The 12675-nt window shown below is 40.2% G+C and overlaps 1 protein-coding gene across 1 annotated transcript in view; it reads right to left on the bottom strand.

Annotated features, from left to right (window-relative positions):
- adarb2 (adenosine deaminase RNA specific B2 (inactive)) overlaps positions 1 to 3114 on the bottom strand; it is a 315732-nt gene extending 312618 nt beyond the window's left edge. The window contains exon 1 of the mRNA XM_041813798.1: positions 2835 to 3114. Within this exon, the coding sequence (XP_041669732.1) occupies positions 2835 to 2937 (103 nt within the window). The 5' untranslated portion in view covers positions 2938 to 3114. The remainder of the gene's footprint in view (positions 1 to 2834) is intronic.
- Between the last annotated feature and the right edge of the window lie 9561 nt (positions 3115 to 12675).

Here is a 12675-nt window from a genome sequence, read left to right as displayed (position 1 = left end):
CACACACTAGGGATAAAAGATGAGGAGTATGTTGTACATATGCCGGCCGAGAGTAGAAAAGGTCACATTTGATTGACAGCAGGGGTTTTACAGGCGCTGATACATTCACTGAGATGTTCCTGCGCATCACTGGACTGTCACACATCTCCGAAAGGGTTTTATTTACGGCATCCCTGAGGGACATAAATCATGTGGCTGTGATTAATTAAGAGGCCAATGCACAGCTTGTTCATGAATCCTTCCAGGGGCGATGACACCGGTCAAACATAAATGTACATCGCCACAACGCCGGGCTCACCGGAGCTATGAGACCCCTGAAAACACAGCTGGTGAGTTTAAGAGGAAGTGCGATTTCTAGGAACCTGAGCTGGCATGTAAGCAAAAATAATGTCAGACTTAATCTTCTTTTTACACATTTGTTTTGCAATCTACAGCTGTCCTTAAAATGAACAATCACAAGGAAGAGTTTGGTTGGATGAAATTAAAAAAAGATGAATCTGCTTACAACCTTTTAAATACGCACACAGGTTTTAGGGAGTCCATCTACAAATAATCTGCAGCCTTTTCAGGGGATTAAGGCTCAAATGTCATGCAATAATCCCTCTGTGACTCTCGCTGCCTTAAGGTCTGTAATAAAAATAATAGTGTGAAATCTCTAGATAGTAATCAGCTGGCATTTGAGATGAAGGATAATAATGATAAACATAAAAAAAAGCTCAATCCGGCTTTGCAGAATTTGTACTCAAGTTTGAAATCCTTCAATCAGAAAGTGTGCAGCCTAGGAAACATTTTCACATTTTCTTGTGTATCCACTAAGAAGACAGGAAAGGATTGCAGAGCAGAGTCATCCTGCAGCTTTCAGAGGAGTCAGCGGCCCTCAGCACTTCCACAGACACACTTCATTTGCAGCCCGGTCCCTGAACTGGCCCCTAATGTCCCGTGTTATCAGAATGAATCAGCAGCGTTGATAAATTAGCCGTTCGGAAAACACGCAGTGAAGGCCTGTCAGCTAATGTTCGCGCGTCTGTGTGGCACTCATATGCAATGCTTAATGTTGTGGAACCAATTCTGTCGTTTCCATTATGTAAATACATTTGCCTCAGCACTATATTTTATGTATTGTCTCCCTTGTCTCAATTACTTGGGCTATTAAAAATCAGGAGGTTATGGAAATGAGGAGCAGTTGTCTGTTTGTACTTTGATGACAAGTGCAAAGTGTTTATGAAAGCTCGTTATGCATTCAATCGCAGACGGATACGTCAACACGCTCACAGCGTTCATCCATATTCCACAATGCACCAGGGCGGCACGTCAGTTTCTCCCATGAAGCACAAACAGCCGTCTTTTCATCTGTTCCACGTATAAATACATTTAATTAAATGTGTCAGTGCTGCTTTGTTGACATTGTCACTACTTTCTCCTAAAGGAGGCACATTTAAAACTGAAATCAAAAGGTAAATATATTAGTGTGGTTGTGGCCTCTGCTGGAGCTGATAAATGTAACTTCCTGAAAAAATCCTGAAAAGGGGAATCTGTTCAGAAGCACTCGTAAGTGTGACATCTTTCACAAACTTCTGTCTTAATCTTTTGTAAATGTTTTTTTAACATTCTTTTCATACAAAGGCTCTAAAAAATGCCTCAGCAATAGCTGAATAATTTCAACAGAAAACTACACTCTGTGGAAATTTTGTGACCATGTTAAAGCAGCAAAGAAATTTCAAAATAAGAGGCGTGTAAAGCTGGGAATTAAGATTTTCTTTTTTCCATAAACGCATGAATGTGCAGCTGCAGATGACCAGTATTTCCCTTCTCTGTATTCTGCACAAAAGCACACTGGGCTTGTTCACTAAAGCTCTGGTCAGCTTCTATTTCCCCACGGCTGCAGACAAAATGTTGCTTTATCTTAAACTGAAAATCAGCTGGATTTGACTTTATGATTTAGGATTAATTTTATACCTCTTTCTGCTTTTTTGAGACAGTTTTAAAAGACACAAATAAAAATAACATCATCAAAATAAATATTTTCCAAAGTCAGAAGCAACAAATGCTATTATTTCCTCTACTTTCTACTCCTGTTGAGGGCCTAGAACTGCTTCTTTAACTTATTAGTGTTGAGTGCATCTTATTGAAGCCCAGCAGAGCTCTAATGAGGCAAAATTGCTACATACAGAGAAGAAGTAAAAAAAAAGACTCAGAGAAATTGTAAAGAAGTGAATATCAGGATGTTAGTTAGCAGGGCTGTGACATTTAAGTGCTTTTTAAAAACGATCTTGCAGTTTTGTTGCAGTGAAAGCAGACTGTTTTAAGCATCTTAGTTCAAATGTTGATGCCTATGAAGAATTGAATAAATAATCTGGTTTAAATTATGGAGGAAATCTTTTTTATGTGAGGAAGTTGGTGACTGAAGCGAGAGTCTTTTTCGGATACAAGATAAGCAGGTGTTAAATCTGTGGGGGTAAAGCGATCCGCTTGTCATCATGAGCTCCTGTTCAAACTTGATTTTAGAGCGAATGAGTCGTTGGTGTTGTCATTGTTCTCGTCTGTCAAAAACAACGGAGGCTTTTTAAGGACAAAAGACGCAGCAGCAACTAAACTTTCAAGAGACAAAGACAATGCGTCATTTAAAGACGCCTACGCATTATTAATCAGAGATCATATCTCAAGCTTAATGGTTTCAGGATTTAAAGCAGCACGAGGAGAAGCGACGGAGGCACGAGCTGAAGCAGCGCGAGCTCTGCCTGCCGGGCTGCCGCGCGCTCCGCTGCCCCGCCAAGGTGCGCACGACCTCTGCAAGAAAAACACACAAAAAGCAGAGAAGTGGTGTAAAGTTGTACCTTTTCTCTTGGATCGCCTCCTCCTCCTCTTCTTCAGCTTACATTTGACCTGTCCGCTCTGTGCCCCGGACGCGCGGCTGCTGTTTCCAAGTACGGATGCCATGAGCGCGGCGTGTGGAGCGCGGCGCAGAATAACTTGGGCTCGACGGATCGACTCCTCTTTGTACTTGTCTCTCTTCAGCCTCTGACAGCGCAGCGTCCTCGGGCTTGACGTAGACTCGGACTATATTTTCAGCTCTCCCTCCTTTTTTTATGACTCCAGAGCAGAGGGGGGAGCGCGTCTCGCTGTTCTTCTCTCACCTCTGAAAACTCCAGCTCTCCTGCAGATCACACACACACAGTTCACACACTCGCACAGACTGCTCACAGCGCAGCACGGCGGCTCTCAGCAGCTCTGATCCCGGCGCGCTTGCTCCGCTGCCTGCGCTCCTCTCCGCCAGGTTTCCGCGCCTCTGCAGAAATTTTGGCATCAGCCACTTTGAGTCCAATCATGCAGGACGCCTATCTATTTGCTGCCCAGCTTTCTAATTAGGGTCCAATCGTGGCTGTCTGGGAGGTGTGACATCAGCAGCGACACCCACCAACTCACACCCCTTATTCACCCGCTGCTTTTTCAAATGTTTGCACTGTTTCCTCCCACTTTTTACACACTGCAGGCTGAGTCTGTTCTCTTCCGCTCTCCACAGGGGGGCAGGGGTCAGCATGGTAGGGATTCATGCTCAGGGGCACTTCGGCAGCATCAGGGGCTCAGATATGGATATCCTTGCTGGGGGAATGTTTCTATACTCACAATATGCCACCCTGCTGCAAATTCAACACCAACTTTAGGCTTAAAACAGGCTGATGTGGACACAGGAGGGGGAACAGAGTGCATTTAAATGGAATAGACTATCCTGGTTGAGCCTTGATCATATTCTGGATGTGCCATTAAAACCTAGAATACATGAGGCACATTATCCTGGTTTCTGGTTATGCTATCTTTTTAGTAAAGTATTCTGTGGTGTTTATTTTTTTTAAGAAAAACTGCTACCATTTAAAATTTGTCAAAAAGAGACCACTATGTCTTCTCATGGACTTTCAAATACCAGCACTATGTTGCAAATAAAGTGTAAAAATGTGCCTTTAATTTTAATTTCTACTGTTCCAGGGATTATAGATCAGCAAAAAAGTGATTATTATGATCACCACTGGTCCACATTTAGACTGCACCTACAGGACTGTACATTTTGAGTTAAACTCATTTTTTTCAGCAGCGTCAGGGGTTATGTACGGCAAAGCAGCACACCAGTGTACTCTGATTACATTTTGTTGCCTTTGCCATCTTTGGAGAGCGGATTCTGAAGTGGCTATACTCCATGCAGACTGAAAAACAAGTGGAGACACCACTGGATGTCTCCACCTCATTTCCAGCAACCTGACATGTTCTAGCAAGGTGCGAGTTACATTCTCAGTAAAGGCCTGACCCCGACCCAGTCCCCAGCCGCCGGCCACACAGAGGGCCCAGTGTTCATTTTGTCAACTAAACTATGGCTGTGTCCGAAACCACTACCTCATTCCCTACTCACTATCCACTATATAGTGAGCAGCATATAGTGGACTATATTGTTGGCTCAACCGCAAAACACAAAAATGATTTCGGACACACTCCGGCCACAGGAAATGATGTTATCGCCATCCCACAATTTAAACGTTTAGCAACGTCTCGTAAATTTCCATGACAATGGCTGAGGATTGAAATTAACGGTAGAATTCCAGTGACAACTGATACTAAACGTAATGTATTTTCACAAAAAAATAAAATACTAATAAATAAAAGAAGCTTGTGTGTTTAGTGGCAAAATATTCTACATTTTTGTGTGTATTATCACTTAATTTTGCATAAAGATAATGGTCTCATGTCTTGTAATCCTCAGTTACTCCATTTTAAATCCTTAACAGTTTCTTACAGATTTGGTTAAAACCAACAAACAAAAAAGTATTTAAGTTTTTTAAATGTGTTCCTTTGCTCTTCTTGTTTGTCGGTCATGTTTGAGAGCAGTAACCCCGATGCATGATGGTAAATATTGCTGGGCTAGTGAGCATTGGTCGTTCAGTACTTTTCAAAATGCATTGTGGGAAAGAATGGGTGCACTATATAGTGAATAACAATGCTCACTCAGAATTCCGACACCACTACAAAATGGCGTATTCACTATTTAGTGCACTATATAGTGCATAGGGAGTGATTTCAGACACAGCCTATGACTATAAATGTTAGTCCACTATTTTCCCGTGAGGAAGACGAGACAAAAAGTAGAGAGAATAGATCTTTGGTAATAAAAACTCTGACAGAAATCAGCTTAGTTTTTGTCAAGGAGACTAAAATGCATGTCGTACTTCTATATTATTTTTAAAAGTTTGGCTCATTAAAGTAGTTCAAAGAGAATAAACGCTGTGACTAAAACTAAAAACTAGAATGTATAAACTTTATTGACAAAAGGTGGACTACTAACCTTGCAAAGCAGACAGATTCGCCTGTTTCCGTGTTTCTCACTGCGAATCCATCTTGCAAAGCTCCCATCTGAACTGTCTGAGCCCTGTAAGAAAGCGACAGGACAAATCAAGAGGAAGAGGCAGTACTTTCGAGCGCGGTGGAGTTGTGACGTAGGGAAGCAGCGACAAGAGGTTGGTGTAATTACAGCAGCAGAGATTAGCGTGGATGCTGCTATAGCATCAGTTTTATCAGAACTTGACGACATTTCTTCGTTAAAAGAAGAACAAACAACAGCACTGAATTATTTTCTTTCAAAAACGACAAAAGTCATGTATTAACATGTCTACAGTCACCATGGTTCGCATTATGCAGTTCTCTATGGAGTTCACTCCTCAGTACCTGTGCACACCGACAATGTTATGTGCTTTGTTGCTCTGATTGGATACAGACAGGACATTCATCCAATCACCCTCCACCCTTTTTTTGTTTTTTTTTTTCAAAGGCTTTGCCCTTTCCCAAACACAGTCTATGGGAGGTTTTACAGATGGATGTGTGAAACAAAACCATCTGGCGTGTCAGGTTAGTGGACTACATTTTTGTTGGCAAAAACTAGACTCAAACTAAAGGTTAAATATGACTTAAATGTGACTAAAACTCAAGAAAATTGAAATCTAAAGGCTAAGGCTGTTTTCGAATTCAACTACTATACTAGCAGTGCATACTGATTTGCCCAAAATGTAGTATGCAGTATGCTGAATGTGAACAAATGTGAAAGTTGCAGTATGCCAGAAATACCCAGATGATGTACTGACTCGGGAAAATTTCACAGTATGCATCGGACCAGTCTGCTTTGCCTACTATTACCCACAATGCAAAGCACCGGGTCAGAGTTCATAATAGCAGAGAGCAGCGGAACTTTCACCGGAGCGACCGACGGTTACAAACAGTGCCATTACCTTTTATCTTTACCTTTTTAACATGTACTATAGCGAAATAAGTTGTAATAAGGTCACTGTTGTTTTTGTTTTGATGTTAAGGCTCGTAGCGGCCAGAAAGATGCTGTCAAGTGTGTCCTTTCACTGCACTATACATGCTAAGCTAAAAACAACAGCTATAAAAATCAAATAAAAATGCTTCCCAGATTTTTTCTGTACGTAAATGGATAGAAAACAATGTAGCGTCATTGACCAGGGTATGATGTACTTCTGTATACCGGAAACCAGCTAAACCAGGCCAAGCATACTACACTATAACGTCCGACTGGCATTCATACTGCATACTACTGTCGAAGGCAGTAAGCAGTGCACAATACATACTGCATACTGTGTTTGGCAGGAGTATGCAGTAGGCCAATTTAAAAACAGCCTAAGACTGAAACTAAATTTAAAATGGCTGCCAAATTCAACACTGGGTAAGCAAGGGGAGTCAAAGGCGTCCTGTCAGACTGATCCTCTCTTCTAAGGCAACTCAGTTTAGGGCGAGTGAAGAGCAGTGCAAGGAGGCTGATGATCTCTAAAGAGTTAAGTGTGTTCAGTGCTAAGTAATGTGAACTTCTCTGCTCTGTTACTTATAAATTATGTTTGTAATACATGATTCCATGGTGCACTCATTTAGATCGTTTTTACTCAAGTTTCTGTGGTTTAAACCAGTGGTTCTCAACTGGTGGCTTGGGACCAGTGGGTCATGGGTCATGAGTTGAAGTGGTCCATTGTTTAAGTTTTTGAAAGTGAAGGAAATTAAATAGCATAGATTTTTTTCTACATTATTCACTGAATTTCCCCAAACTCTGAGATTAACTTAAGGTATATTTCCCCAAAGGGTTAAGGAGTTTTACTAGATTTTTTGGGGCTGTTTATTTTGGAAAAATGTTCCCTGACACTTTTGAACAATCTTCTCCTGTGATATTTCAGTAATTTTTAAAGGAAGGGTTTGGGAATTTGCGGGGATTTTCACATTAAGTTTTATGGAATTTATCTGAGATTTTTCCCAGAAATTTTCTGGAATCTCTAATCAAACTTCTAAGGAGTTTTAAAATTCTTATATGTCTTGTTTTCTTCTCTCTCTTTGTTCTTGTTGTTCTTTCTCTCTCTGTCACATTTTTGTATGATTCCAATAGCATTGTTTTTTTTTTTTAAATAATGAATCCGAATGGTTTACAAATATCAGAAATTTGGATCACAATTCCTCATTAGGGAGTGTTGGTTCTCAAGCCTTGACCAACTGAGAACCGCTGATTTAAACAACTCAGAATTGTAGTTGAAAACTTTAATTACAACTGCCAACTTATTAAAAAAATGTCAGGTTTAAATCATGTTCAGGGACTGGCTTGGCTACACTCGGAGAGAACGTGCACAGGCTTGGGTAGGGTCAGGCTGGTGCTGGTAAATCTGCATCCAACCAGCAATGTTTTCTTCCAGCAAACTCTATTTAATTCTTTCAAAGCTAGAAGCCAAAATTCACTTTCTTCACACCTGAACTAAGATCCTCATGTTGCTGCTGCCATATTTGTTTTGCTAATGTGTTGCTTGGCTGCACAGGTAGTTGGCAGCTGTCAGGAAACAGGGTGAGCCTTTTGGAGTTCACCAGGTAGCTAAATCTAGTTTCTTAAAATCTGTTTAAGGGCTAATATCAGCAAATAAAATTGGGATATGATGTTTACAAGCCCTAAAAAACAACAGAATACTTAGATAAGAACAAAACAATACAAACCAGGATACTCAAGTCAATATAAATATAAAGTCCTCTGTGAGGAGAATCCTTCTTTTCTCCTTGCATGATCATGTTTGTCCTCTGGGATTAATAATTTTCTTGTAGGATTATGGATCAGAAATAAATTCCCTCTCTGTTCTAAAGTCAGTCATGAGCGCACAACGGGAGATTACTCTAAGATGCATCCTCTTCAATTAGCAGAATCATCAAAAACATCACTGATATTTAATTTGAGTTCAATTCTTTCACATTTTTCAGCTGTGATTAAAACTAAACTGGCCCTCTGATCACAAAATGTCCTCTTTCAGTTTGGAAATCCAGTTTGGACCCTGCAGGTGACCTTGAGTCTGGCTACAGGAGGCAAAAACTCTTCTGACAGAGTGTTGCAGCCACAAACTTTGAGGATTGTGACATTTTGGCATTTTTGTGTGAAAGTGCCGCGTACAGGCTTTCAGAAAGCATTTGTGGCGTTCCTTGCTCGAGGTTATTGTTTGAATCTCTCGGCCTGTGCAGGATGTGGAAGGTCAGGTGTGCAAATAGAGGAGATACCATGGTGCTGCTGGACATGTACAGAGCCTGAATGGGGAGAAAAGGGTAAATTTATTAGGACTGAATCAGAAATAAAACTTTAGATCAAGTTGTTCAGACTGCTGGATTTTTTTGTTTTCGATGTCATGCTCTGAATAGGGGAAATATTTATATAAAATGCATCTTTTTCCCCCCATAAATGCTGCTGTTTCCCCTCAAACATCACCTCTCCCAGAATCTGTTTTAATGTTAAAACTGAAAAACACACATTTGCAGAAAAAGCTCCAGCACCAGTTTGCTGATGTCAGATTGAAAAGTCACTTTGTGGCTGTGTTGTTGGGTGGAAACGTTTCCTGGGGGCCTGAGGGGGAGAGAGGGAGGCGAGGAGAGGGAGGGGGGCCGGGCGGTCGGCCAGGCTGCAGCCTGCCCTCAGGACGCCCACAAATATCCATGTAAATTGCAGTTTAAGAGAAATCAATACAAGTGACAAGTTGCCAATGCCACTATCTGGGGCAGTAATGAAGGTATGCTAGCAGAGGGGGGTGTAAAGAGATAACAGCCAACAGGCGGGGTGGGGCTGAGGTACAGGTTAGAGGCATGTGTATGTATGAACACACACGGACACACAAAACACAGCAAGGTCAGCAGCCACTCCGGCCTGGATATGTCTAATATTAGCACACATTTATTTACATGTTACATGTGTCACTGTTGTTTAGGGGCGGAGTCAGACAGTTCAGTAACATTTAAAGCCACAGACACAGAACCCTTTCGTTCTGAGCAGGGCTGACACAGAGAAGTTTTTAGACATACAAAAATCTAATACTGTAGTGTTTTTTCAGCAACAGACTTCACAGGCATGTTTTGGGACCTCTGAAACCAATACTTGTCTTAAATGGGTAAAATACATCCCTTTTAAAAGTCTTTGTATGAACAGGAAAGGAAGGTCATCATCACAGCTAAAAAAAACTTCTTGACTGTAACAGGAAAACTGGAGTTTGAGTTTGAGAATTACTTTATCCCTCCCCTCCCAGCATGCGTCTCATTCATAAACACTGCGTACGCACAAAAGCAGGCCTGAAGTTAGCGTGCGCCACTTTCAACACAAAATATGTGATCTATAAAAAACAAACTTAATGGTGCAACTGTAAGCAACCCTGAACCACGCGTACAAAATTTTTAAAGGCAAATGCAAAATTTTATTCTACTATCCACATCATCATAAGCAGCTGGTTTCATTTCAGCAAATGACAAATGATCCATATTTTACTTTATAATATGAAAATGTGTTCATTTTTATCTTAAAAACCTGCCATACATTTCATTATCAGTGTCTCACCCTTATTCGGCCAAACCTTAACTTCATCATATGATGTAGAAATTCAGACACCAAGAAGCGTGAAACACCGCAGACTATAGCACCAGTATTTTCCTTGTTATCACACAGTGCAGTTTTTAGTTTCAATAAATTTCACTGTGCCGTAAAGGCTCATTATGCTATACGGTTGAAATACATATGGATATGGACAGACCTTTCTGTCCATCCTCTTTTGCTGATTTTCTCAAAGGTTATGGATACAAACCTAACGCTGCAACACCACCACCAACCGTGGGGCAGTGTTGAGCAATGCAGTCAGCAGTTCAACCCAGAAAAGAAGAACACAACAACAAAGAATCATTTGAAAAGAGGCAGTTTTCTGAGGCAGTATCGCTGGCTATTGTGTGAGTTGTTAGAAAATACAAACGTATCAGTGATGTTAGCTCACCTGAGACCAGACAGACAACTACAAGAGCACATTGGGATAAAGTGCACATTAATATATACTCGAAAATGGGAAGTGTGAAAGCAGAAAACTTACATATAGCCCCTTCAATCTATGGGACAGATGGAGTAGCTTCAGAAGAGCCCCGTGAGAGATGATGACCTCTAGTGGATTCGTTTTTTAAAGTCCACTCAAACGTAACAGATGCACATCAGTATGAGGCCACTGACGGTTGTAAAGTTTAAAACACACTGATCTATTTTCAAACTTGTGTAGAGCATTGATAAGCCTTTAGGCTGAACATAGGCATATAAAGAGCAAAACTGGAGGCAGATCTACTGTAAGTGTGCACATTTCCAGGTGGATAAAGATTTATGCAGAGAATATTTAATGAGGATGTGTGTGCAGTGTTTTTTAAATCTTAATTATCTGGGGCACTCACCAATTTGTTTTTTTTTTTTTTTGGCACATGTGCAATTTTAGTATGGATTCTACGCACTGTTTAATAAATGAGACCCCTGGCCTTTGCTTTGTGCATTTTGCTACTTGCAAAGCATGCTTGGATTCCATTTTTTAAATTGCTTTTTGTCCTGAAAACAAAAACGGTGGTTTATAGTTCAAATAAAAATCTTAGTTTTTATAAAATCTTATATCCACAACAAGAAACTCATGCAAGGGCTGGAGGAGCTAAGCAGCAGGTCTTGTAAAAAGCAGTAGACATTCACTTAAAGAAGCTTGTACCTATTCAATATTATTCAGTATTCAGTATTTCTGCATTTGCAGAAACTCCATTGATTATATCAGTAATTAAAAAATAGCTGCAGATTGACCTTTGTCAGTCAACAAATCAATGAATCAAATTATCTTTTCAGCAGCAATGAAAACATCAATCCAGAACAGAACATTTTAATCTAGGTTAAGGACAAACGCTTTGATAAAGGAGTGGAGAGAACTCAGAAGAGACCTCATCTTTATAGAAAGGTAAAAAGGAAAGCACTTTTATTCCTAATGTAAGCAAAGCTCTTATCTGTGGTGCTACAACCCAGCTGCCTCGTGCTCCAAGTTCATAACATAGACTTTATGTTTAAATTTAAAGTCTTTAATCCGAGATAATGCTTAAGACATCATCAGGGTTGTTTTGTTCAACTTTTAAAAACTCAGACATTTAAACAACTTCTCCACCGGCTGAGTGGAGAGCGAAAATGTGTCCCCACAAGTCTGGTTTTTAATTGCTTTTGTGTGAAATAATCTTCATATATATTTTTAGTATTACTATGTATTCGTTTTTAAGGCTTTTTTTATGATGGAAGCCATTTTTAACAGCATGTTGAAACAGAACAGTGCTCATTTGTGAAGTGGTTGTTAAATCTTCTCAGGAGTTTTTTTTTACTGGCTATAAAGTAGTCTTATTCAGACCTGAGGATACCTTGTGATACAATAAGAATTTAATCAAAAACGTACAACTGTAATTGATGTGCAAAATATGTATTTTGATCCTCTTTGTAACCAGCAGAAGGCATCTTTTGTTTTGGTTTCTCTTTGGTTTACATCAGCAGCTGAAGAAGCATCACTGGGTATGATGAAAAAATATACTTTATTTTATTAACAACAACCAAATCTCTGATTTAAAAAAGTATTGCTTTTAGTTATAAAGATAAATAAAAAAACGGATATTTTGCATTTGTTTATTTTTAAACTTTCAACATGCAGTATGTTAAAGTCCACCAATAACATATTATGACAGTACCATAGCCTGTAGAAAGAATTGGACAAACCCTGTGTGACGTCAGCCGTCTGCTTACAATAGGTGGACCCAGACAGCTCTTGAAGCCAATCCACGGCAGCTTCCATATTGAAATGGCAGTCTCAACTGAACTTTGGATCAACCTAACGGCCCGCCCACTAAGCGCGACGTCCTGTCAGCTAGCTAGCTAGCATTCTGGTTGACAGAAATGTAGCCTTTGTCTGTCGAGCTATCTGTCAATCAGATGAGATGCACCAATCAGTCTGCAGTGAGGTTTTTCCTAAATATAATCTAAACCATTGTGGTACCAAAAAAGTCAACCCCCATAAAGTGAGAGCACAATAAGACATTATCTAATGAGACAAGTTTGGTTTTTTGAACCATGCTGTAAACCAGTTTATTTCTAGTGTAAAAACCGGCCGTTTAACAGGTGTCAAGACAGGATCTGGTCTTCCTGCAGCCAGCCTCAAGTGGACACTTGCAGTATTGCAATTTTTTGCACTTCCGCATTGGCTTTATTTTTCAGGACCGGATGTTGCCGCTCAGTTTAACTGTCTTACCCTCCAAACTATCCAAAATATACAAACTCAAAACTAACCAAAAATCTCCTCTGCCATAACCACA

This window comes from Cheilinus undulatus, linkage group 19, assembly GCF_018320785.1.
Source record: "Cheilinus undulatus linkage group 19, ASM1832078v1, whole genome shotgun sequence".
Classification (NCBI taxonomy): Eukaryota; Metazoa; Chordata; class Actinopteri; order Labriformes; family Labridae; genus Cheilinus; species Cheilinus undulatus.
Note: the sequence above shows the minus strand (reverse complement) of the source record. Positions and strands in the feature narration are given on the sequence as shown.